A 25,662-nucleotide genomic window follows, 5' to 3' on the forward strand; every position below is an offset into this window, starting at 1 on the left:
GGCTGCCATCTCGATTGAGGAGCCCTCGCTGGCACCCTCGGGGATCGGTCTTCGGTTGTTATGAGGGGGCTGTCTAAGGCGTTTCCTATGCATGCAGCCATTCAGAAGTTGATTAAAACAGAATGGGTGACTCTGGACACGAGCCTTCAGGTGGGGTGAGCCATGGCGTGCCTTTATCCCCTAGTGCCCGAGGAGAAGAATAAGCTGAGCCTGCTGAAGGTGGACTCCTTGGTGACATCTGTGACCAAGAAGACCCTTCCAGTTGAAGGGGCATTGCCCTGAAGGAATCCATAGGTCAGGCAACTCGAACATGCCTTCAAGCAGCGGGTTGAGTTTGCAACCCTGGCACTTCAGGTGTCCATTTTGCTAGTCTTTTGTGGCAAGGGTTGTCTACAGTGGCATCAGCAGACCAACTCGCAGGAGGCTGCCTAGGCCATGCAGTTGGAGGCTGGCGGATGCTGTGTGTGACGTGTTTCAGGTATTTGCCAAGGGCAGTGCCCTTGGCAATCACAGCACCAGCTATGGTTGCAGAACTGGGCAGCAGATGTGACTTCTAAGGCCCACCTGGTGAAGTTGCCCATCAGGGGCAAGCGGCTGTTTTTGTGGAAGACTTTAGCAATTTGGTTAGAGCTGAATGAAGCAAAGTCTCAGCAGTTGTTTGAGGATAGATCCAAAGCCCTCGTTTCACTCAGGGAGACCTATGCGGCCGATGTTTTGGGACAGTAGGCAGTACAGGCTGGATTGGCAGACATATGGCCAGAGGCCCTGGAAGGCCTGCCTCGCAGGCAGCCCGTGCACCTACCACCTCCAGACGGTCTCAATGATTCTAGGCTGGTCCCTTCGTAGGAGGGTGCCTTCAGGTGTTTAAGGAAGAGTGGGCCAATATAACTTCAGGCCAGTGGGTACTGGATATTCTACCGGATGTATACAAGTTAGTTCTCCCGTCTGGTCTCTCCTTTCTTCTTACAGTTTGTGTTGAGGGGGGTTCCAAAGTGGCTCAAGTTCTGGGTACAGTGGCCTTCTTGTTGGAGCTTAAGGTGATTGTGCCTGCCCCTCACCGAACAAGGACAGGTACTCTGACTACTTGTGCTTCCAAAGAAAGTGGGCACGGTGCAACCAGTTTTGAATCTCAAAGGCCTGAACTGTTGCCTCCGCATCTCCCACTTTTGCATGGAAATGCTGTAGTCAGTCATTGCGTTAATGCAGCCAGGAGTGTTCCTCAACACTTTTCGACCTCAAGGAAGTGTATCTTCACATTCCTATTTGTCTGCCTCATCAGCAGTTCTTGTGCTTTGTGGTGGTTGGTCATCACTTCAATTCATGGCCATGCTCTTTGGGCTGGCTACAGCACCAATGGCGTTTTTCAAGGTCATGGTTGTGATGGTGGCCTTTCTACAGTACCAGGACAGCAGGGTTCACCCTTACATGAATGACTGGCTGATTTGCACGGATATTCTGTGATGCCTTCCGTTCATGGGCAATGGTGGCCAGCGTTTCAACTTGCTACTTTAGGGTATGTGGATTTAAATGTAAGTAAAACAGAGATTATTGTTTTTCCCAGAGTTCCGGGTATGGCTCCTAAAGTTTTCCTCAGAAATATTTCCTCAATTACTACTTTAAAAGGAGTGAAGCCTGTGAAAACTGGGATTACTTTAATCAGTGGGATTTGAATTAGAGACTTAAGTATATGTATTGTTAAATAACTTCTGGTTTTTAAAAGAGAGAGAATGTAATTAGATGTTTTATTTCTAACTAATATTGGACAATAAGTATGTTTTCAATGAAATGATTTGACTATACACCGTATTGGCCTTGTAGAAGCCAACCAGATGATCAATGTGGCATAATGAATTAGATGAGTAATATCTGGGAATAATCAGGTTAATACCACTTTTTTTTCTGTTTACTGTTTAATTGATCTCTTGTTTCACTCTCCCTATTTAGTGGTCTAAGGAAGACTGAAATAATTCCTATATATTACTTTCTCTGTATTTCTGGCAAGTTGTTTTATCACTTGTAAAAATTTAAGTTATAAATAAAAAAAAAAAAAACAGAAGGATCAGAGCACAGACATTTAAAAAAAAACAAAAACTTTAAACGTACACCCACTCAAGAACTCCAAATCCGTGGCTGTTCACTGCTGGAATTCACAAGATCAAAAATGGCTCTCTCAGATATAAGATGACATCAGATGCTGGGAAATGACTTAACCATTCAGATTTCAAGCTTTCACTTTAGAAAAAAATCCCAAATTAGAAGAAGTGACACCATTCTATTTTAAAAATTAATCTTAAATGCTCTGAAGTTCTTAATCGGCGTATCCAATTTTGCTCAAGTTGTAACAGGATCCTCTGCCGATGAGTAGAAAAATTGATGTGTTGAGTAACAGCAAGATCAGCAATAAGTGAAAGGAAATTTCTTGTCCTTATAGATTTTAATTTCCATATAGATAATCACTACCACTTTTATGTTAAGTAGGTTATCAATCAAGATTACAATTTCCATTAAAGACTTGACTAAAGAGTCCCAGGCAGTAATATTAAAAGGAGGAAAGTAAACCAAGAGAGATGTAGGGGAACTTAGAAGGAGAACTTAAGGAGCAGTTCCTAATAAAGAGCTTCAGTAGAGAGTTCACATACCCAACTGTCAAGTACAAAAATGGCTTCTCTACCACCAGTGCAGGAAAACCTGTAGGTGGAAACAAAGACAATCAGAAAAACAAGGGGAGCACACTGATAGAGTAAGGCTTCTTCCCTTCTATGAAGCCAAGTCTCAGGAAATCCCAGAGTGAGAGTCAGACATAATATCAAAAAGGGCAGTAGTTTTATGTCAAACAGATCTACAGTTCAGGAGAGCAAGTGGAATAGAGGACACAGTCGTAGAGGGATTTGGTTGCCCAAGGGGACAGACAGCCAGCCAAAGGGCAGGAAATACAGGTTCTTACCTTGGGAAAAGGAGGAAAGGAATAGCCTGGCGGGTGGTAGCTCCAGAAGGAGGGAGTAGTAGAAACATCCATTGGCTGCATTGATGTTAAGACAAGGGAGCTTACAGAAAACAGAACAGAATAAAAAAAATACCAAAAATAGGCTTATACCAGGCAGAAGTAAGGTCACCCCGAGGAGCATGACCTTGGGTGCGCGCTACTGTGGAGCGAATGCTGCCATAAGACTCAATTAGACTGGGGGTGCTCCTGGGTGTCCTGCACGGGGTGGGCAGAGCCATATACTTGGGACAACAATGACTGAGAAACACCAGGTCTTGGACTCAATCACCTGCACCGCAGAGGTGGGGAGCACGCCTGCTGAAGCGCATAGTTAACCTCTCTGTGAAGGTCTCCAACGAGGCAGAAATGGAGAGAGAGGGCAGCTTCGGTACTGTCGTGTCAGTGACACCTGCTGACTTGGGATGGGCGTGCACTCAAGGGACGGGGGGAATAGAGGAGGCAGGGAGGATGACGGTTAACTGTCTTCAAATATTTCCAAAACTTAAAATTTTTGGTTATCATTTTGATCTTATAGAATGTCCAACCGATTTCAGTTTGAGAATTCATAAATAAATTTAAAACGAATCGGAGAAAATGTTTCTTCACTCAGCGTGTAATTAAACTCTGGAATTCGTTGCCAGAGAATGTGGTAAAGGCGGTTAACTTTAGCCGGTTTAAAAAAGATTTGGGTGGCTTCCTAAAGGAAAAGTCCATAGACCATTATTAAAATAGACTTAGGGAAAATCCACTGCTTATTTCTGGGATAAGCAGCATGAAATGTTTTATACTTTTTTGGGATATTGCCAGGTTTTTGTGACCTGAATTGGCCACTGTTGGAAACAGGATGCTGGGCTTGATGGACCTTTGGTCTGTCCCAATATGGCTACTTACATACTTATATGTACTTATCCATGAAAGACTTTAGAATTTAATTATTTTTTTATTTTTAAATTCATTTTCAACAATACACATTCCAAAACTGGAAAGGTAAATGGGTTTACACCAAAAAGCCCACTTCCAGGAAGAAACAGGAACAAATTACAAACAACGATATAAAGGCAATCAAAAGGGAAAAATAATTAATCCCCTAATATGTGGTGTATATAAACTTTGAACCCACCAGAAATTTAGGAAGCAGAGTCTAAGGCTGAAACATTGGATTCTAAATGTTGTAGGATATTTTCTAATTGAGCATGATCCAGAAAAATATAATCTTTGCCAGAGATAGTAATCCACATTTGAAATTTAAGAATACAGTGAAACCTCGGTTTTCGTTGACGTTGGTTATCATCGTTTTCAGTTTTCGTCGTTTATTTCAAAAAATTTCTCGGTTTTCGTCGGTTGCCTCGGATTTCATTGGCGTGCATACTGTACTTGTGCTCTGAAGACAGGGAAAACATTAATCCGGCAACATAAATCTTTCTGAGAGGGGAGGAAGAAGGGATTACCCTGAACTCTATAAAGCTGAAAAAGACCCTACTGCTCCGATGCACCAAGACTTTCTTCCTGCCCCTAAAAAGGATGTCCTCGAGGAAAAAACAGCAACTTTTTTTTTTTTTATTCAGTAACATCACCGAGGACCCTTCTCTTTTTCTCACCTAACCTAACGCTTCCTGCCTTTACATCTCTCCCCCTGTGGACGAACTTGCCTTCCTGTGCACAAACTTCAACCTCTCAGATCAATCAACTCTTGGCCCCCCTCCCCCCACACACAAAATAAATGCAAAAGATCCCAAGGGAGTCATGCACCCCATCCCTGGATTTTGACACCTTCTCTGCACTGCTCAGGCTGGAAACTGAACGAGGCGATCCAGGACTCATCCAGTTTCTTACAGCGGTCGCTCGTGCGTCTTTTTGCTTTCTTGGTGGGGGAGGGGGTTATCTTCAGATCCACACGGCTCCCTCTCGAACAAGACCTGGAAGGAGGCCAGGGTAAGATCCTTGGTTGGAGAAAGCAGGGTGGGAGCTGGTTGCTGGTATTGATCTCTATAGGAGACGGTGAGAGACATCCAAAGTGAAAGGTGGAAAAAAACCCCCTATAAAATACTTTTCAAAATTATTGCCTCGGTTTTCGTTGGTTTCGGATTTTGCCGATTGTTTTCGGACGGATTACCGACGAAAACTGAGGTATCACTGTAAAGTTCCACCTAAAGACAATACTTGAGCCTTTAAAAGTTAAAAAAAAAAAAAAAAAAAAGCCTTTCTGTGCAACTGAGTAGCTCTTTTAACATCGGGGAAACATCTGTATAGCCAACCAAAGTATGCAAGATCTCAAAATTGTGTATCGGCCTTTGTCAGAAAACTTACAAATAATGTAGCTGTTGTTGAGAGAGTGACTTGAAAATCATCAAGAAATTGTTAGGTTCAAACTGTTATGTGGTAGTAAGGCATCCATCTCCCCAGCAGCTATACTAGTAGTGTGTTGTTTATTAGGATTGTAATGACTAGCAATAGAAAACTGTTCTGCATTTTTCAGGAGCCAAGACTTCCTTGAAATATTTCTGTAACAAGATTTAAGCAGCTGCTTATGTTGTCTGTGGAAAATCTAATAAGCACGTATTTTTAGCACTCAGTCTATTCTCAATTGACTCTAATTGCATGTGTATAGTTAGGGAATCTTCTATAAAAGAACTAGAAACTGATTGCACAGAAGACAACTTAGCATCCACTATCTACAGTAGCAAAATTACTCCACATTAGTAAATTTAGTCAGTCTCTTGAGAGTAACTTAAAAATTGGAATCCATATTCTGTGGCTTCATAATCCTACTTCATAAATTGCAGACAATGTATCCAACGAAGATATATCCTTATTTGTTACCGACTCCATGCTCCCTAGTTTATTCCCTAATGTGAACAAAATAGGAGTAGGTCCAGGAGCAAAGGATAACTAAGGGCTGATCAAGATATATAGAGACAGACAGACACATTGCAGGATCATTTGAGAAAGATACAGCATATTGTATATTTGAAAGGTGTTAATCTGCAAACAACCCTTTTCTGGAGACGGGAAGGCGGTAGAACTAGAGGACATGAATTGAGGTTGGAGTGGGGCAGACTCAGGAGTAATGTTGGAAAGTATTTTTTCACAGAGAGGGTGGTGGATATGTGGAATGCCCTCCTGCGGGAGGTGGTGGAGATGAAAACGGTAATAGAATTCAAACATGCATGGGATAAACACAAAGGAATCCTGTTCAGAAGGAATGGATCCATGGAATCTTAGCGGAGATTATTTATTTATTGGGATTTATTTACCGCCTTTTTGAAGGAATTCACTCAAGGCGGTGCACAGTATGAATAGATCAAACATGAGCAATAGGCAATTACAGCAGTAAAAATATTCAAAAACTGTTTACAAGGTCAACAGAATATGTGATAGAACATTATAATTGATAGTGAAGGGTAAAGCAAAGGTGTAACATATAGATAGCTAAGAAAGTAGGAAGAGTTAAAAAGTAAGGTGATTGGTTTAAAGAAAGTTGCACATGAGGTCAGAGAGATGGTTGAATATTATCTCAGCTAGGTTAGGAGTGGATAAACATGTCCTGCTTCAGTATATGCAGCCAATTAGGTGGCAATGCTGGTGATTGGGAAGCAAAGCTGGTGCTGGGCAGACTTCTACGGTCTACACCCTGATCGTGACTGAATAGGTGTGGATGGACTGGATTGTAAACTTTAAGGGGTTTTGATATTAGCTTCAGAACTTAGTACAAGAACAGTGCTGGGCAGACTTCTATGGTCTGTGCCCTGAGAATGACCAGGACAAATCAGACTTGGGTATAAAGTATCACATACCATGTAAAATGAGTTTATCTGGGCAGACTGAATGGACCGTACAGGTCTTTATCTGCTGCCATTTACTATGTTACTGTGTATTTTATATCTGGTGTGGTACATGCTATTAGTGTGTCTCAATGCTCAGCTAGAGGTAAATATGTGTGTGGTTTTTAAATTGGTATGCTTTTTTGGGGGTTAGCTCTAATTGTTATAATCTACCTTGTTGAGACCAATTCTATAAATTCAGTCTAAATATTAAAAACAAATTTAGTGGCAATCGGTTGTATGCAGTTATTTTTAAACAGGTACCCCTGCCTTCTGTTTTATGTAGTATTTCAGGTATGTTGAACAAGTAGAAATATACAAGGTGTCAATGTAAACTTTTAGTTTTGGTTTTGTGGAATCAGCAATATAAAGCAATCACTAATTTATGACTCAGCTTTCAGACTGATTTCTGTATGTGACAGTTCTTCACTCTTGCATAAATAGCTATTTGTAGGTATTGAACAAGCAGAAGTATACAAGGCGTCGATGTAAATTTTTACTTTTGATTTTGTGGAATTAGCAGTGTAAAGCAATCACTAATTTGACAGCTTTCAGACTAATTTCTCTGTGTGACAGTTTTTCATTTTTACATAAATAGCAGTTTTGCAGGTATTGTAGAAGAAAGTAGCTTAGTTGTTAAAATGATTGGAAAATGTCTGAGACAGTTTATTTCAACCAAAAAAATGGAATCTGTATCAATAGAGAATGATTCTGTTAAAACACAGAGGAAGACCCAACAACCGGATTAGCAGGCATATTCAACCAGTCTGCCTTTATCTGTTCTACTTATTGGTCTAAACCTCGGTGCATTTTTTCAACACACACATACCATGATTTCAAAATCCATATGTTAAAGTTTTTTGTTCAATTCCAAAACAGGTATTGAGCACATTTTCTAAAAGTATAAAATTATGAATACTTGTCCAAAATCCCTTTTCAGTGCTTTAGCTGTAATTCATGTCACCATGCAAAATTGAAGCACAGTGCCAAATTAAAGTGCTCTGGAACAACAAACATCAGTTAGAAAATGCCTCTTACCTTCAAGCCAGATTTCTAAAACGTCTTATTCACTTACCTGTACGTAGAGCCGCCATTTACAGCAAACATGCTGATGGTTAAAATGGCTCCAGTATTTCACGAGAGAGCTGATTTGTGTGTAAACATTCTAATACAACTCTTAATGCGCCATCTGTTGAAACCATGGGGTAATTAAATCCCCCCAAAAAATTCAAAAAACACTCTTAATTGTATTGAATCCATGAGACTCTAATGAATTTTATTGGATTTACAGATTAACTTCCCTCTGTTGTAAATGATTCATCCTATCCCACCTCCTGTTTTTCAGCAGAAATTGTTTCTATCACTAAACATCTTAAACTATCAAATGTATGAAGATTCTGAATACAATGTGCAACCAATGGTTTTTGTAGTCTCCCTTTTTAAATTAGACTGAAGTTCATACATCTTGGTCCTCAAGCATCTTGGAGGTCATACCAACATACAGCTTTGGGCAGGGACACTTTACAACATAAAGGTGTGAGCAAAATCTAAATAAATAATAATAATATAATGTATTCAAATCTACATGTGGTGAAATTACTCAACAAATACCATCAGTTGGATTTATAAACTCCCTGCCTTGTAGTGTGATATAACAAATGTTGCAGTTGCCACATCTAAAATGTCTTAGAAGGGCATTCTTTTGTTTCTTGGTTCTATTAACAACTGGACTCAAAATTTCTTAAGTTTTTGTCATTCGTGAAGGCAATTCTCAAAGATGTTTATTGAAAAACGAGATGCCAATGACCCAATTCCTAGTTCTTCTAATATTGGCAATTTCATTGCTACTAGAGAAATATCGCAAAACACAAATGGAGACAATCTCTTGTTTATCTGAATAACACTGAACTGAACAATAAATCCCAGTTATTAAATTTAGCTCTTGTATATGCTGTTCTTAACACTTTATGCGGATATCTTTTATCTTCTAATCTGGACATTAAAATACTTGCTTGTTCTTTAAAGGATTTATCATCAGAGCAATTATGCCTAATGCTTAATATTTATGAAAAAGATAAATTATCCTTTAACCTTATAGGATGATAGTTAGTATAAGCAAGAAAAAGTGTTGAAAATATGTAGGGAGGTTTTTTAGACCAATAATGAGAAATGGAAACGGGATAAAGGCAGACAGGTTGAATATGCCTACTGATCCGGTTGTTGAGGTCTTTTCCTCTGTTTTAACAGAATTATTCTCTAATATAGTTTTTGGTTGAAGTTGATTCATATGATCTAATGTATTCTCCACTGGATTGGTATAGTTTAAATATTGCAATGTGTGGTGTGTGAAGTATGATTTACAGATAGTCCTTTGTTAAATTTTTCAGTTACTTTTATGTGATAGCATATTGGACTGAAATGTGAAGATGGATGTTCTGTAATTATTTTAAGAAACTTTTCTAGCTTTACAAATTTAAAATCAAGCTATAATTGATTTGCATTTATTTTTGTTTTTCAGTGGGTCAGGTATGCAGTTTTCTTGCAAGACCTTCAGATAATACTCCTGGTGACTATTCTCTTTATTTTCGGACAAATGAAAACATCCAACGTTTCAAAATATGTCCAACACCAACCAACCAGTTTATGATGGGGGGCCGTTATTATAACAGGTACTTTACTAGTAATTGGTTTAGGGAATTGCTACAATATATTGTGGTTTATAAAATATCAAAATTGCATCAGACTCTGAATATGAAAAGTAGTATGATGACTCAGGCACCAGTCCAAAGTTTTATAAGCCAGGAAAACATTTTTTCCTTATAGTTTACTCCTTTTTGGTATTATTTTTTACAAATTATTTTTCTCCATCAACAAGCAAAATGAATTGGTTGAACAAGCAGGTGATGCCCTCCTCCTAGAATGAACTAAAGTTTTCTGGGCATGTGTGGGAGTTTGTGTGAGCTGCTCCTTTTTCCCCCTGCCAGACTTGTAATTCTCTAAAACCTTGTGCATGTTGTTTATTTTTTTTTCCTTTTTTATCTTCTTACTTTCATACCAAACAAAAAAAAAAGAGCAGGCTCAGTTTTCCTTCCCCCCCCCTCCTAATTCTGTTTTTGTTCCTCATGGGAACTAACAAGCTAGGGTTCTAGAAATGTTGCTCATGTCACAGAAAAATGACTTGTTTTGACACCATTAATTTTTACATGATGAAGAAAAACTGCTGTGGGTGTTTCCTATAGCCAGAAGAAGCCTAAAGAGTAGGCTTATAGAATTTTTGGCGTCTCCTGTAAAATCGCCAAACGCAGGTCTCTGGCATGACTACTTTTAAAGGGCCTTCTGTTTCTTCCAAACATTTTAAAAAAATGCAATGAGAGGAGTAAGCAAAGATAGAGAGGCACAACAGTATAAAAAAAAAATCTTATGAGCAATGAAGAGGATCTTAATTCTACTTTGGATAAGCACATCCAACGGGGTGACACATGATCCAGTTTCCTCACATTATAGATAAACTTTAATGGCTGTGTTCAATATAAGTTGTATTGCTTTATTCTTGGAGGTGTTTACATCTACCAAAAACACATTACAGTAGTCCAATGAGTTAAGAATAAAGGCACTAATCAGAGTTTTCAGATCAAAAGGATCTAAAAATGGTTTTAAAGACCTAAGCTTTTGAAGGAACACAAATGACAACTGCACCACTTGAGAAATGTGAGGCTTAAAGGAGAATTATCTGAGGACACCCAGGACAGTGTTCTCACATATGGGTGATGTCATCCAACGGTGCCCCATTGCAGATGCTACCCAGCATTCTGTCTCTAAGAAGTCTTTTGCAGAAACCCACCATGCATGTAAAGTGTTCTCCTGCCCAGTGTAAGTGTGCGGGACCAGCAGTGTTTCATTTTCTGCGGAGCAGAGAGGTTGCATCTGTGAGTTCTCAGCATGTCGGCATAGTTTTAATTTTTGGCAGTACCTTCCCTTGCAGTACCATTCTTTTTTTAATAAAATTTTTGTTGATCCTTCTTGTGCTCCCCCTTTTTTAACAATTGTAGTTTTTGGCAAACTTGTTTCCATTGTTTTGTTGAGGCCCACTTAGGCTTGAGCACTGGCCAGGGTACTTTCTCCTTTTCTCTCTCCTTTGAGAAGCTTCTCCTCTCACAATTGAGCCATTTGATTTTGCATCGGTATTTTTCCCTCCATGTCTGAAACTTCCCAGTGGTTCAAACGATGTTCTAGGTGCAACAATCTGATATGAGGGATAGACCCCCATAATTGTTGTCTGTCATGCTGAGGCCTTTGACTATGTTTTCTGTTTGAAAATGCAGAAAAGAACCCAGAAAAGAAAAGGTGTCCAGTGGTCTGTCCGCGGCATTGGTACTTATTGATGCAGGAGCTGTGTCCGACACTAGGAGTGCACCAACATTGAAGCCTCCCCCTGCCTTGACATTGGAAGCTAATAGAGCCCCACAGGACCAGTCTACATCAGACCAGACAGTAAGGATGTGCTTGGAATCGATAACCTTGTCGGCAAAGAAAGATGCCGAGAACTGAGCGAAGGTGAAGAAGTATCTGTCTTTTTTGAAGCAATGTTGGGAGCTCCAGAGCGTCGGTGGCACCAGGAGAGTTATTCCCCCCTCAGTTGAAGTGGTGCTGATGCGTTACTCTCCCCCCAGCCATGACCTCGCTTCTGATATGGCACAACATCATCTCAGGCTACCCCCACACCAGCACCAGCCCTGCGTTCAACAGTGCCTGCCTTTGAATGGTTCCGTGTCATGTGCCAAGAGGAGCTGAGCTATTCCAGCCTGTTTTGGAGACCCACCTCTTGCCTATGGAGCAGTTGTCAACACTGGTGTCTTGCCGGGTATCGGAGCAAGCATTGATGCGGTGAGACTCTCCAGCCTGTCAGGAGAAGGAGCTACTCCAGGGTCTCGGAAAGGCTCCATACCTCAATGCCTTTCATTGGATCCTGGCCAATCTTCCAGTAGGCTGAGGCAGGCACAGACGCAGTCCCTTAATGATGACTACTTTGCTGAATCTGAGATGTACCATTCCTGGGTATCTGAGGAGCAGCCAGAGGATTTCTCAGGAGAGGTCCCTTGGTCTAACTTCAGATCCCTCCCTTCCACAGGAGAGGCGATGATCTCTCCAAGAGGAACTCTCCTTTAATTTTTTGAGGGAAATGGTGGAAGCCATTCCATTTTGTTGGAGGTTGAGGGCAAGCCCAGAGCAGAGCTATTGACTGTCCTCAATTATGATTTGCCCTGTAAGGAAGCTGTGACAGTACCTGTTCACAATGTCCTCAAGGACTCTGATGAGGAACTAGGAGACCCCCCCCTTGCCCCAGTTCAGGTAGTACCTAGCAAGTTAATTCAAAATGTAGGGTTCGAAATGGTGCAGCTGCCATATCACTCCATGGTAGTCAAATCTGCAGTCAAAAGAGCCAGAAGCTTGAAGGACCCATGCTTCAGCTCTCCCAAGCAGGCATGCATGCATGCACTCAGGGTTTGATGCTTATCTCCCGCATCCAGGTATACCAGCTCTACACGAGCATATACTTGAAATCCTTGATGGGCACTGTGCTTGAGATTGCAGATACACTTCCAGAGGAGCAGACTGCATGCCTTCACCAGGTAGCCAATAAGCAGAAGGAGTGCAAACAGCATCTGGCTCAGGCTACCTTTGATGTGGAGTCCAGACTTTTCGCTATAAGTATCGGTATGTGCAGTCTTTTATGGCTGCATATCTTTGGAGCTGGAGCCAGTAGTTCAGGAAAAGCTGGTGGATGTCTCCTGCCGAAGCAATAATCTTTTGGAGGACAAGGTGGTAGAGGTGGCTGATCTCATTAAAAAGAGAATGGACACACACAATTCTATCTTGGCCCATTCCTTCTATACGCTCCACATCTCGGAGGTTTTCGGGGGGGGGGGGGGGGGTGTCATAGGTGAATCTGTCCTCAGCAACAGGCCCAACCCCTGTTCTCCTGCCCTAGGCAGCAGCAGGTGCAGAAGTCAGAGCCTAAGCAAGGGATAAGCTTTTGACTGGCTCCAAGTGAGCATAGATGTTATAAAAATGCTGGTCATGGATGAAAGCAAATAGAATGTTAGGTAATATTAGTAAAGGAATGGAAATGAAAAATGAGGATGTTTTCGCTTTGTATCACTCCTTGGTGCGACCGCACCTTGAATACGGTGTACAATTCTAGTCACTGCATCTGAAAAAAGATGTAGTGGAATTAGAAAAGGTACAGAGAAGGACGACGAAAATAATAAAGGGGATGGGACGACTGCCCTATGAAGAAAGACTAAGCGGCTAGGGCTCTTCAGCTTGGTGAAAAGACGTCTGAGAGGAGATATGATAGAAGTCTTTAAAATAATGAGTGGCGTGGAACGGGTAGAAGTGAATCGCTTCTTTACTCTCTCCAAAAATACTTGGACTAGGGGGCACGCAACAAAGTTACAAAGTAGTAAATTTAAAACAAATTGGAGAAAATATTTCTTCACTCAACGTGTAATTAAACTCTAGAATTTGTTGCTAGAGAACATGGTAAGAGCAGTTAGCTTAACAGGGTTTTTAAAAGGTTTGGATGTCTTCCTAAAAGAAAAGTCCATAAACCATTAATAAAATGGTCTTGAGGAAAATCCACTGCTTATTTCTAAGATAAGCAGCATAAAATGTACTGTTTTGGGATTTTGCCAGGCACTTGTGACCTGGATTGGCCACTGTTGCCAACAACAGGTCCACTTTTGTTGGACCTTCAGTCTGTCCCAGTTTGGCAACACTTACGTACTTATGACCTGCTGGTAAGAGGGAGACTGAATTATTTTCTAGAAAAGGAGACCACTTGTAACCTCAGACCGATGGCTTCTCCAAACAGTCTGAGTAGGCTACCCCCTCAGTTGGCAACAGACACCTCCAAATTGCTCACTGAGAGCAACAAAGTTCAGCTTGCAGCACCAGGAAGTGCTCGCAGTGGAATTCGCTTCCCTTCTAAAGGCCCATGCAGTCAAGTCTGTTCCACCAGGGAACAGGGGAAGGGATTATGTGTGAAGTACTTTGTGCCCAAAATACAGGGGGGGGGGGGGGGGGGGAGATTTTATCTCATACTAGACCTAGGGGACCTGAACAAATATCTGCTCAAAGCAAAGTTCAGGATAAATACAGATGTATTACCGTACTGGGACAGACCGAAGGTCCATTGAGTCCAGCATCCTGTTTCCAGTGGTGGCCAATCCAGATCACAAGTACCTGGCAAGATCCCAAAACAGTACAATTCATTTTATGCTGCTAATCCTAGAACTAAGCAGTGGATTTTTCCCCAAGTCATGATTTTCTTGGGCACCCTTCTTCCTATGATTCAGACGCGATTGGCTGTGCTCTTAGGATTTAAAGATACTTATACCCACATATAGATGCATTCAAGTCCCAGGAAGTATGTCAGATTTCGAGTGGGGAAATGCCACTACCAGTATTGTATTCTGCCCACTTGGCCTCGCATCTGCTCCCAGTGTGTTCACAAAAATGCCTCACCATAGTCAGCATCGCTATGCAGACTGAGAGTTCTGGTGTTTCCCTACTTGGATGATTTGCTGGTCAAGAGCATATTAAAGGAGGGTGTTCAGAGTTAATGCAGAGAACTATTTGGGTGTTAGAGCTACTAGGATCAATTACCCAAGTCCCAGTATAACAATTGGAGTACATTTGAGCCCTGCTAGACGCAGCTCAACCTTGGGCCTACCTATCTCGGGTGTGGGTGGATGCCCTCGTTGCCATCACCACTCAGCTTCAGAGCAGCCAACTGGTCACAGCTTGGCAGATATTTTTATTTATTTATTTATTTATTGCATTTGTATCCCACATTATCCCACCTATTTGCAGGCTCAATGTGGCTTACAGAGTTTTGATACGACATATTCATTACAGGAAATCAGATCCAATTGGTAGTGTACCGAGTTTTGTTATGACATAGTCATTACAGGATATAAAATACAATTGGTAGGAAACAAAGATTAAGTAAGGGAAGAGAGAAGGAGGTGTTAGGGAGGATAGTATAGAATGTGGGCTATCATAGCTGGGTGGATTTGTGTTGAGGTTGATGGGGCCATATGGCCTCTGTAGTGCATGTCATTCCCATGGCTCACCTCCACTTACCTCTGAGAATCAAAGATCCACTGGGGGCTGTGTCAGAGCCACAGGAAATCTTGCAAAAGTCATCATGGTTACTCCAGAGTTTGCACAGTCGCTTCTCTGGTGAATGATTTGACCCGGGTACTCCCATTCCAAATTCTTCTGCTGCAGAAGGTTCTAACTATTGATGTCATCACCCTGGGGTGGGGAACACATGTAGATGGGCTTCACATCCAGGAGACCTGATCTGTTCGAGACCAAACTCCGAACCAATCTGCTAGAGCTACAGGCAGTCTGGAACTCTCTAAAGCAATGGTTCCCAAACCTGGTCCTGGAGGCACCCCAGCTAGTGAGGTTTTCAGCATACCCACAATGAATACTCATGTGAGATTTGCATGCACTGCCTCCACTGCATGCAAATCTCTCATGAATATCCTTTGTGGATATACTGAAAACCTGACTGGCTGGGGTGCCTCCAGGACCAGGTTTGGGAACCACTGTTCGAAAGGCTTTCAAGATCAACTGTTGAACCAAATTGTACTCGTTGAAACGGACAATCAGGTTGCCTTGTACTATGTCGACAAGCAGGGGGAATATGAGATCCTACCTCCTTGTGTCAGGAAATAGTCGGGATGTGGCAGTGGGCTACCAGTCACAGCATGGTGTTCCGGGCCATATACCTGGTGGGGAAAGACAAGTCTGGCGGACAGCATTTTCCATCTCACAGATAGGCTGCAGAGAATACCTTCTTCTGCTTTAGACTTCGTCCCGCCCACCCTTCCCCTCTACCCACCCACCCCTAGAGTGACATGTCTTATATAACTTCCCTATCAACCCACTCATCACTTTTACCTCACCCATTTCTATTCTTCCATCACCTTCCCCCACTACTCCAACCAGAGTTACACCTAATTACACTGACCACCCTTCAACATCTTCAGTCCTTCTGTGACTGTTCTCTTGTGCTTGACTGCTTAAATATTTTAAATTTAAATGCTTTACTTTTTGTCTATTAGATTGTAAGCTCTTTGAGCAGGGACTGTCTTCTGTGTTTGTACAGCGCTGCGTACACTTTGTAGCGCTCTAGAAATGTTAAATAGTAGTAGTAGTAGACTGAGCAGGGTGATGCAATCGCACTAGTGATATCTCAGCAAGGACCTTGCCCACAAGATTTTCTGAGTAGGTCACTCCCTTGTCATCTTAACAAAGCCCCTCAGTACTGCTCCAGACTCGGGTCACATAACAGGCTAGTATTGGGTGCCTTCCTTCTGGATTGTGGAGAGTGTCTCCTGTACATATCTATCCTTTGACCCCTCTGTCGTGGAAAACTTGGCTGAAACTCAAGCAGGTTTGAGGAACTGGAACTATGATCCTAATTGTGCCTTACTAGCTGAGGCAGATATGTTTATCTCTAGTTCTGTGGAAGTCTCATGAGGCCGCTACTTGAACTCTTAGCAGCCATTTTGAAGCAGCACTGGAAGCGAGAGGTTTGTGGCAGCACATGGCAAGAAAGAGGGGGCTCTTTTCTGCCCCACTAGAGACCACCAAGGCACAATTGTAAGGTTCGGGAGGGGAGGACAGGACACCCTGAGGCCCGCTTGTCCACCCACAAGCCAGCCTGCCTGCAAACCCGGACAAACAGGCAGGCTGGCAAAACCTGCCCGGACATCCCGCGGTGTCCTCAAAAAGAGGACATATTCGAGTAAAACCAGACATATGGTAACCATACCCTTTAACCCATCTATGGCTTCAGTTTATATACTTCCTGGATCATGACCTCGTGGCTCCACTCTTCCTTTGTCACTTCCCCCTTGGGTAGTACTTTGGGTTTTCAGGTGACTCTGACACTGAGGTAGTGCTATTGAGGGAAAGAGGCAGCATCCCATAGTCTCCTCCCTTGCAGGGCTATTTTTTTTTTAACTTATCCCTGGAAATGTACTATGAACTAGCAACATAATTCTCTTGTTTTCTTTAGCTCTGACCAGTTGTCTGGGGTTTTTTGAAGCATTCTCTGCAGATATTTAGGAATGAGATGATTGTTCCTTTGTGTTCTTTGGAAGATTGGATCGTGGATTATTTTTATTTAATATGTCGTAATCTGATTGGCTGTCTTAATTAAAATTTTGGGTCTCTGTTGGTGGATATCATGTAATTTATAACTTTTGGGAGTTAATGTATATAGTATTGTACTGTAAATGAAAATAGCTATACATAAGGTAAACGTACTAGCTTATGTCATAAAATTGAGTCTTTTAAAACTTACTGTGCATTAAACATAAACTACAGGATCAAATATAAATGCATATATTTTATCTAAACAGTATTGATGACATCATTGAGCATTATAGAAAAGAACAGATCGTGGAAGGCTTTTACCTGAAGAATCCGGTCCCAAGGCAGGTAAGAAAATTAAGAAATATTGTGTAAGTTGTTTCCCAAATTTTCTTTTTTTTTTGTAGTCTTCTTTTTATTGAGATTACTGGTACAAAGAATGAAGAACAAAGTAAAAGTCAAAAACCTATTGGAACTCGTAATAGTTTGTAACCACAGCAATTAAAAAAAAACAACTTAAACCTTAGTTATATTTATTCACAACAGTGATTTTCATTTTATGCCCTTAACCTTCTGCCTACCCACACCTCTTCCCTACCCCTCTTCACAACCCTGACTTTGCTCACTATAATAGTAGAATAAATATGGTATTGAAAGTAATCCAACATGCTGGTGATCATGGCTTTAAGGCTACTTAAACTTCCAAATTTTCCAAGAACAGACTACTGATGGAGGAGTTCGGCTCTACTGCTCCATTGTGTAAACAAAATCATCCTTAAAGTAAAATTGAACATACTGTCCAGCACTCAGTATTTGCTGTCACTCCCCCCACCCTTCTCATATTGGAGGGGGTGGGGGGAGAATATGTACAAGGCAGAATGTTAGTAGTGCTTGCCAGTACAGCTTCCCAACAAAATGAGTTAAGATCTAACTACATGCCCTCAATGAGAATGATAAACTTGATTGAGAGGCTTGTAAATGTTCTATTGGTTTTGTTTACCCTTACTGATTTTTGAAATCACAGATATTTTACAGGTATCTGACTCCTGAAGCAGGCAATCTTTTTGCTGAAATACAGACCTTGTCGAGTCTGGTTTCTTAATAAATTCATATTTGACTACAATCAACCTCTGGATAATTGTCTGCTTGGTTGGGCTTACATCCCTTCCCTACTCCTTCGGCTATTCTAGTTTTCCCGTATGGAACCGCTCCTTGTTTCATCATACTTTGTAGCGTCCCATCATAGACTGCAATCTATGCATCTTGTGAACATGGCACTTAATACTAGTGTGCAGAATTTAGTCGTTTTGTCTAATCGATAATCCCCGAAGTCAAAAATTAAACTTCAGCTCCAGCAGTCCACCAAGAATAAAGCAGCAAAATAATCCTCCAATAACAACAACGTCTAGATTCAAAAACCATGTTTATCTTCACAAAGCTTCCTCTGTCTGGTAACTGCTGTAGATATTGTAGCACACCAGCTGCTGTGTCGAATAGGTGCATTTTGCCTCCATGCTGCATACTCAGTGGCACTGAGTACAATAGCACAAATGAGGTCATCTTATGCAATTTATTCTAACTTGTACAAATTCCTTGCGCAATGCAGCCAACATGGTGGAGAGGTTCTAGAATTGGAGGATTTTTTTTTTTTTTAATTGTCATAGCTAAGTAGGCCATTGACACAGCCCTCAAAATATCCGTATAGTTGAGAAGTTTGAAAATTATCACTCTAGCGTGTGGCCTTATACCTCCATGGGCCCAAATGATGTGCACACTCTACATGTAGGGGGCCCATTGTCTACTTGTAGAATTATCACTTGCCATGACTCCAGAAAGCCTCAGTTCATCCTCTAGAATGGATTCTGGCAAAAGCCAACTAAATTTAAAATGAATCATAGAAAATATTTCTTCACTTGGTGTGTAATTAAACTCTGGAATTTGTTGCCAGAGAATGTAGTAAAAACGGTTAGCTTAGCTGGGTTTAAAAAAGGTTTGGATAGCTTCCTAAAAAAAAGTCCATAAGCCATTATTAAAATAGACTTGGGGAAAATCCACTGCTTATTTCTAGAAGCAGCATAAAATGTATTGTACTGTTTTGGGACCTTGCCAGGCATTTGTAACCTGGCTTGGCCACTGTTGGAAACAGAATGCTGGGCTTGATGGATGTTTGGTCTGTCCCAGTATGGCAATACTTATGTACTTATGTCTTGAAAATTCCTATGCTGGACCTAATAGCTCCTGGACAGCTCAACTACTAGTGTATCTTGCATGATGAAGTGATGCTAGGAGCTCTCTTAGTTGGTTCTTGTATATTTCAACACAGGACCACAATGTTTGTCATACTTTTTGGTAGCTCCCATGCAGAGCAGCAAACATGACCACCTTGAACAGGCTATGCAGTTTCATTCTCTGTCAAAGTTAAATGTCTTCTGAAGACATCCTGGAACTTGAGACCACAGTTCAGAGGCTGGCTTGAAATACTTATGAGAGTTCCTCCTTCACCTCAGGCCCCTCCTTCGAGTATTGGTCATTGGTCTAAATTCTGAAGCCAATAGCAATATTTTTCTGGCAGCTCCCTCTTTTCCTGAGGAAGGTTGTCCTAGATAGAAGGTTTGACTGGAATGGACCACTCATTGTTGTAATAACTCAACTCTTCCGTTCACAATTCCCTAATGTGGTTGTGCCACATGAACTTTAGCCTATCATAACATCTCATTGTATTTGTTCACACCGGAGTCTGCAAACGCCTCTGGTACTATGTAAGCCACATTGAGCCTGCAAATAGGTGGGAAATTGTGGGATACAAATGTAACAAATAAAAATAATTTGTTGCATGCTAACTGTTCTTTCAAGAAACATATGGAATTTTCTCATTGAGTGGCTGGACATTACTTATGGGCCCTTCCCTTCACCCTTACTGTAAGCTTAAGGGGCAGTTTTAGGCAGGTGATGAGCTTACATGGCTTTGAGCTCAAAAGAAGACTTGGAGTCTAACTATTCTTGGGGTCCCCATTCTGAATGGCAGATATTTTCTCATGTAGTTCTCCATATGGATACACAGGGGCATTCCACTGAAAAGTTACAACTAGGCTCTCTCCCCTTGGGCTAACTGTGGTCCCACTTATCTGTTGGTTAAAGGGTAGTAAATTCAGATATCTGGCTATTTAGGACATGCGTGCGTCTGGTAGTGCTATATAAATGCTAATAGTAGTAGTAATGTACAAAAGAGTTCAACAGTTTCAGGGTTCTGCAAGATTGGAATCCCTATGCTGATGATTATCATGAAACACAATTTTGGCCTTCCTAGCTTCTGGAACATAGGGGAAGCCACCTTGTCTGCTAAGAAAAGCGTGATCTTGTGACTTTGGACAGCAGGGACTCAATCTCATTCCCAGTTCCATATCATCATGCTGATCAATCCATAGACTGGTGGGTTGTGTCCATCTACCAGCAGGTGGAGATAGAGAGCAATCCTTTTGCCTCCCTATATGTGGTCATGTGCTGCCGGAAACTCCCCAGTATGTTCTCTATCTCAGCAGGTGGTGGTCACACACAGCAGCAGCTCTGGCTAGGTCTCCAAGCCTAATTTTTAGGTTTTGTTGAGTACCTGGGGTTGAGGGCTCTTCTTGAGCAAGTGCAAACCTGGTGGCGCCAGGTCCCTCCTTTTCTCCCCCCTCCCGCTGGCTCCGTTAAAAAAAAAAAAAAAATTTTGAACGTCCTTAAGGGCGTTTATTTCGACGTTTATTTAAACGTTTATTGCAGCTACTCACTGGGACACCAGGTCGTTACAGCTTGGAGCGAGAAGCAGGTACTTTTTACCTTTTTATAGCGGGCAGGGGGTTCCCCGATCGATCTCCACGTGGCCTATGGCGTCGGAGGGCGAGGGCGCGAAGAATCGCTCCCCGGACCGCGTGTGCGCTTCTAGCGGGGATGCGGGGGTCTTAAAGTCTGACTCGCCCTTGTTGGGTGTCAGTTCGGAGGCCGGACAGTGTCCCGGGTCTTCCTCCGGTGCGGCGGTTTTTCCCGCCATAAATGCCCATCCCCCGCTGCTCGCCTCCGCCATCTTGGCCGGCCACGCTGCTCGGACGGCTACTTCTTGGGCCGCCCTTGAGCTGGGAGACGTTAATGACATGGCCGCCCTTGATTTGGGCGACGGCAAAAAGGCGGCTAAAGTTAAGCGCCGTTCTTCCCGCGCGGCTCCTTCGCGGAGTGTCGCGCCGGACGCCATCTTGGATGCACAGCATGTTTCTCCCCCGCTCTTGCGAGCGCCGGTTGAGGGTGCGTCTAGGGCTGTGGCCCAGGCGGCTGAAGTGCACAGTCTGGGGGGTTTCTCCCCAGAGTTTATTTTGCTGCTGCATCAGGCCTTCCTTATGCAGAACGCTGCCCCTTCTCCCTTGTCCGATAAAGGGGTTGAGGCCCCCGGAAGTAAACGCCCTCGGGTGGATTCCCAGGCCTTAGAGGACTTTGAGGCATATTTTCAAAGCACTTTGGGAGGCTAAGTTCCATAGGTTTCTATGGAACTTTGGGAGGCTAAGTGCTTTGAAAATGAGCCTGTTAGTCTCCTCTGATGTAGATGAGGGCAGCGTATCTGAGTTCTCCCAACGGTTCTTTGCGGATTCCTTGGAGGAGACGGATTCCCGCTCGGATGGAGCGGATGACCCCTCTGCAGCGCGGATCTTTCGCTCAGAGGATTTGCCCAACCTGTTACTGCAGGCCATGAGCATTTTGAAGATTTCCTCTCCAGAGGACGTCTCTCCCTCAGCCCCTGTTGGCTCCGCCATTATGCTGGGGGCGAAGCGCCCGCCTAGAACCTTCCACGTGCATGATGCCATGCACACCTTAATTTCGGCTCAATGAGATGTCCCGGAAGCGAGCCTCAAAGTGGCTAGGGCTAAGTCCCGCCTCTATCCTTTGCCTGAAAGTGAACGGGAAGCCTTTCTTTGGCCTACCGTGGATTCTTTAATCACTGCGGTGATTAAGAAAACGGCGTTGCCGGTGGAAGGTGGCACGGCCCTAAAGGACGCCCAAGACAGAAGATTGGAGGCGGCATTAAGGTCGTCCTTCGAGGCGGCTGCCTTAAGTTTGCAGGCCTCAGTTTGCGGCTCCTATGTGGCCAGGGCGTGCCTGACGATTGTGCAGCGGGCTTCCCCCTCGGATCCTTCCTTGAGGGCTGATTGGCCGGCCCTGGAATCGGGCTTGGCTTATTTGGCAGACTTGCTGTATGATGTCTTGAGAGCCTCGGCTAAAGGTATGGCTCAGACAGTCTCTGCGCGGCGGTGGCTTTGGCTGAAACATTGGTCTGCGGACCACGCCTCTAAGTCCCGCCTGGCTAAGTTGCCTTTTAAAGGCAAGCTGCTCTTTGGGGTCGAGCTGGACAAAATTGTGACCGATCTCGGCACGTCTAAGGGCAAGAGGTTACCAGAGGTCAGGGCTCGGGCCAGTGCTCGCCCCGGTATCTCCAGAGGACGGTTTCAGGAAGCCCGTTGGTACCGCCCGGGCAAGTCGGGCTCCTCTGCCCCCTCTTCCTTCAAGAGGAACTTCTCCCCCAAGCAGCATTCCTTTCGCAGAGACCGCCGTCCTGGAGGTGCGCCCTCCGGTCCTCCCCCAGGGTCTCGTACCCAATGACGGGGTCCTGGTCCATGGCCCAGTGCAGATTGGAGGACGCCTGTCCTCGTTTCTGGGCGAGTGGACCAGGGTAACTTCAGACGCTTGGGTGCTGGAAGTCATCAGAGACGGCTACAAGCTAGAGTTCTGCCGACCCTTAAGAGACGGGTTTGTACTCTCTCCCTGCAAGTCTCCGGTCAAAGCTGTGGCAGTGCAGCAGACCTTGGACAATCTGATCCGCCTGGGTGCGGTCATTCCGGTGCCAGAAAATCAGCTTGGCAAGGGACGTTACTCCATTTACTTTGTGGTACCAAAGAAAGGAGGTTCTGTACAGCCTATCCTCGACCTCAAAGGGGTCAATCGGGCCTTGAAAGTTCGGCACTTTCGCATGGAGACTCTCCGCTCTGTTATAGCGGCAGTGAAGGCAGGGGAGTTCCTGGCATCCTTGGACATCAAGGAAGCGTATTTGCATATTCCCATCTGGCCTTCTCATCAACGCTTTCTGCGTTTTGCAGTCCTGGGCCGACACTTCCAGTTCAGAGCCCTCCCATTCGGGTTGGCTACTGCTCCACGGACCTTCTCCAAAGTAATGGTGGTCATCGCGGCCTTCCTGCGAAAGGAAGGAGTACAAGTCCATCCTTATCTGGACGACTGGTTGATCCGAGCCCCCTCTTATGCAGAGTGCGGCAAAGCTGTGGACCGGGTGATTGCTCTTTTGAGCTCCCTGGGGTGGATCATCAACTGGGAGAAAAGCCAGCTGCGCCCGACTCAGTCCCTGGAGTATCTGGGAGTTCGATTCGACACCCAAGTAGGCAGAGTGTTCCTGCCGGACAATCGGATTGTCAAACTTCAGGCTCAGTTCCTAGTAGCCTCTCCGCTTCGGGCTTGGGACTATGTGCAGCTGTTGGGCTCTATGACGGCCACAATGGAAGTAGTGCCCTGGGCCAGGGCTCATATGAGACCACTACAACACTCTCTGCTGCAGCGCTGGACTCCGGTGTCGGAGGATTATGCTGTGCGCCTTCCCTTGGACCCAGCAGTGCGCAAGGCGCTGAGCTGGTGGCTGAACACAGACAAGTTGTCTGCAGGGATGCCTCTTGTGACCCCGGAGTGGATTGTCGTCACGATGGACGCCTCTTTGACGGGCTGGGGAGCCCACTGCTTGGGAAGGACAGCGCAGGGGCTCTGGTCTCCTGCAGAGGCAAAGTGGTCTATCAACCTCCTGGAACTCAGAGCCATTCGGTTGGCGCTTTTGGAGTTCCTCCCGGTACTGGCGTTGAAGTCAGTACGGGTCCTGTCGGACAATGCCACGGCTGTGGCCTATGTCAACCGCCAGGGAGGTACCAAGAGCGCCCCTCTAGCCAAGGAAGCCATGAATCTATGCCAGTGGGCGGAAGCGAACCTGGAACAGCTGTCAGCGGCCCACATTGCCAGAGTCATGAATGTCAAGGCGGACTTTCTCAGTCGCCATACCTTGGATCCCGGAGAGTGGCAGTTATCGGCTCAGGCGTTCTTGGACATCACGAAGCGCTGGGGCCAGCCGAGCCTAGATCTGATGGCGTCATCGGCCAATTGCCAAGTGCCGCGCTTTTTCAGCAGACGACGGGACCCTCGATCTCTGGGAGTAGATGCTCTTCTCCAACAGTGGCCGACACAGGAGCTTCTCTATGTGTTCCCGCCCTGGCCCATGTTGGGCAGGGTACTAGATCGGGTGGCAAAGCATCCGGGCCGAATAATCCTGGTGGGTCCGGACTGGCCCAGACGTCCCTGGTATGCGGACTTGATCAGGCTCTCAGTGGACGACCCTCTGCGGCTGCCAGTGGAGCGGGGCCTGTTGCATCAGGGTCCCGTGGTGATGGAGGATCCCTCCCCCTTTGGTCTTACGGCCTGGCTATTGAGCGGCAGCATCTAAGGAAGAAGGGCTTCTCAGACAAGGTCATCGCCACTATGCTGAGAGCGAGGAAGTGCTCTACTTCTACTGCTTACGCCAGGGTTTGGCGTACCTTTGCAGCGTGGTGTGAAGCAGGCTCACTTTCTCCCTTCACTGCTCCAATTTCTTCAGTGCTGGCGTTCCTGCAAGAAGGTCTGGAGAAAGGCCTGTCGCTCAGTTCCCTTAAAGTCCAGGTAACGGCTCTGGCTTGCTTCAGAGGCCGCCTGAAGGGTGCTTCCCTGGCTTCGCAGCCAGATGTGGTGCGTTTTCTCAAGGGAGTTAATCACCTGCGCCCTCCTCTGCACTCAGTGGTGCCTGCGTGGAATCTCAACCTGGTGCTAAGAGCCTTGCAGAAGCCGCCTTTTGAACCCTTGTCGAGGGCATCTCTGAAAGACCTGACGTTGAAAGCAGTCTTTTTGGTGGCTATCACTTCAGCCAGAAGAGTTTCCGAGCTCCAGGCACTCTCATGTCGAGAGCCTTTTCTGCAGTTCACTGAGGCAGGAGTGACTATTCGCACAGTGCCTTCCTTCCTGCCCAAGATTGTTTCTCGCTTCCATCTGAATCAGCAGCTCTGTCTCCCTTCCTTTCGTAGGGAGGACTACCCAGAGGAATACTCTGCTCTCAAATTTCTGGATGTGAGACGAGTCATCATCAGATACTTGGAAGTGACCAATGATTTCCGGAAATCGGATCATCTGTTTGTCCTGTTTGCAGGTCCTCGTAAGGGTCTGCAGGCTGCTAAGCCTACAGTGGCAAGATGGGTCAAGGAAGCCATTGCAGCGGCTTATGTGGCCGCGGGGAAGGTGCCGCCTATTCAGCTGAAGGCTCACTCCACTAGAGCTCAGGCGGCCTCGATGGCAGAGGCCGGGTCCGTCTCCTTGGAAGAGATATGCAAGGCGGCAACTTGGGCATCGGCCCATACCTTCTCCAGGCATTACCGCTTGACTGTGGCTGCTCGGGCGGAGGCCCGGTTTGGAGCTTCAGTGTTGCGGTCAGGGATTTCTATGTCTCGCCCTGGGTGAGTACTGCTTCGGTACATCCCACCAGTCTATGGATTGATCAGCATGATGTTATGGAAGGTAAAATTATGTATCATACCTGATAATTTTCTTTCCATTAATCATAGCTGATCAATCCATAGCCCCTCC

General features: G+C 44.5%; 1 protein-coding gene across 3 annotated transcripts in view; it reads left to right on the forward strand.

Annotated features, from left to right (window-relative positions):
* RASA1 (RAS p21 protein activator 1) overlaps nt 1-25,662 on the forward strand; it is a 385,986-nt gene that overhangs the window by 110,143 nt on the left and 250,181 nt on the right. For all 3 annotated transcript variants that reach the window (XM_030193361.1, XM_030193362.1, XM_030193363.1), the window contains exons 8-9: nt 9,323-9,473; nt 17,250-17,328. In XM_030193361.1, coding sequence (XP_030049221.1) covers nt 9,323-9,473; nt 17,250-17,328 — 230 coding nt within the window. The remainder of the gene's footprint in view (nt 1-9,322; nt 9,474-17,249; nt 17,329-25,662) is intronic.

Source organism: Microcaecilia unicolor, chromosome 2 (assembly GCF_901765095.1).
Source record: "Microcaecilia unicolor chromosome 2, aMicUni1.1, whole genome shotgun sequence".
In the NCBI taxonomy this organism is placed as follows: Eukaryota; Metazoa; Chordata; class Amphibia; order Gymnophiona; family Siphonopidae; genus Microcaecilia; species Microcaecilia unicolor.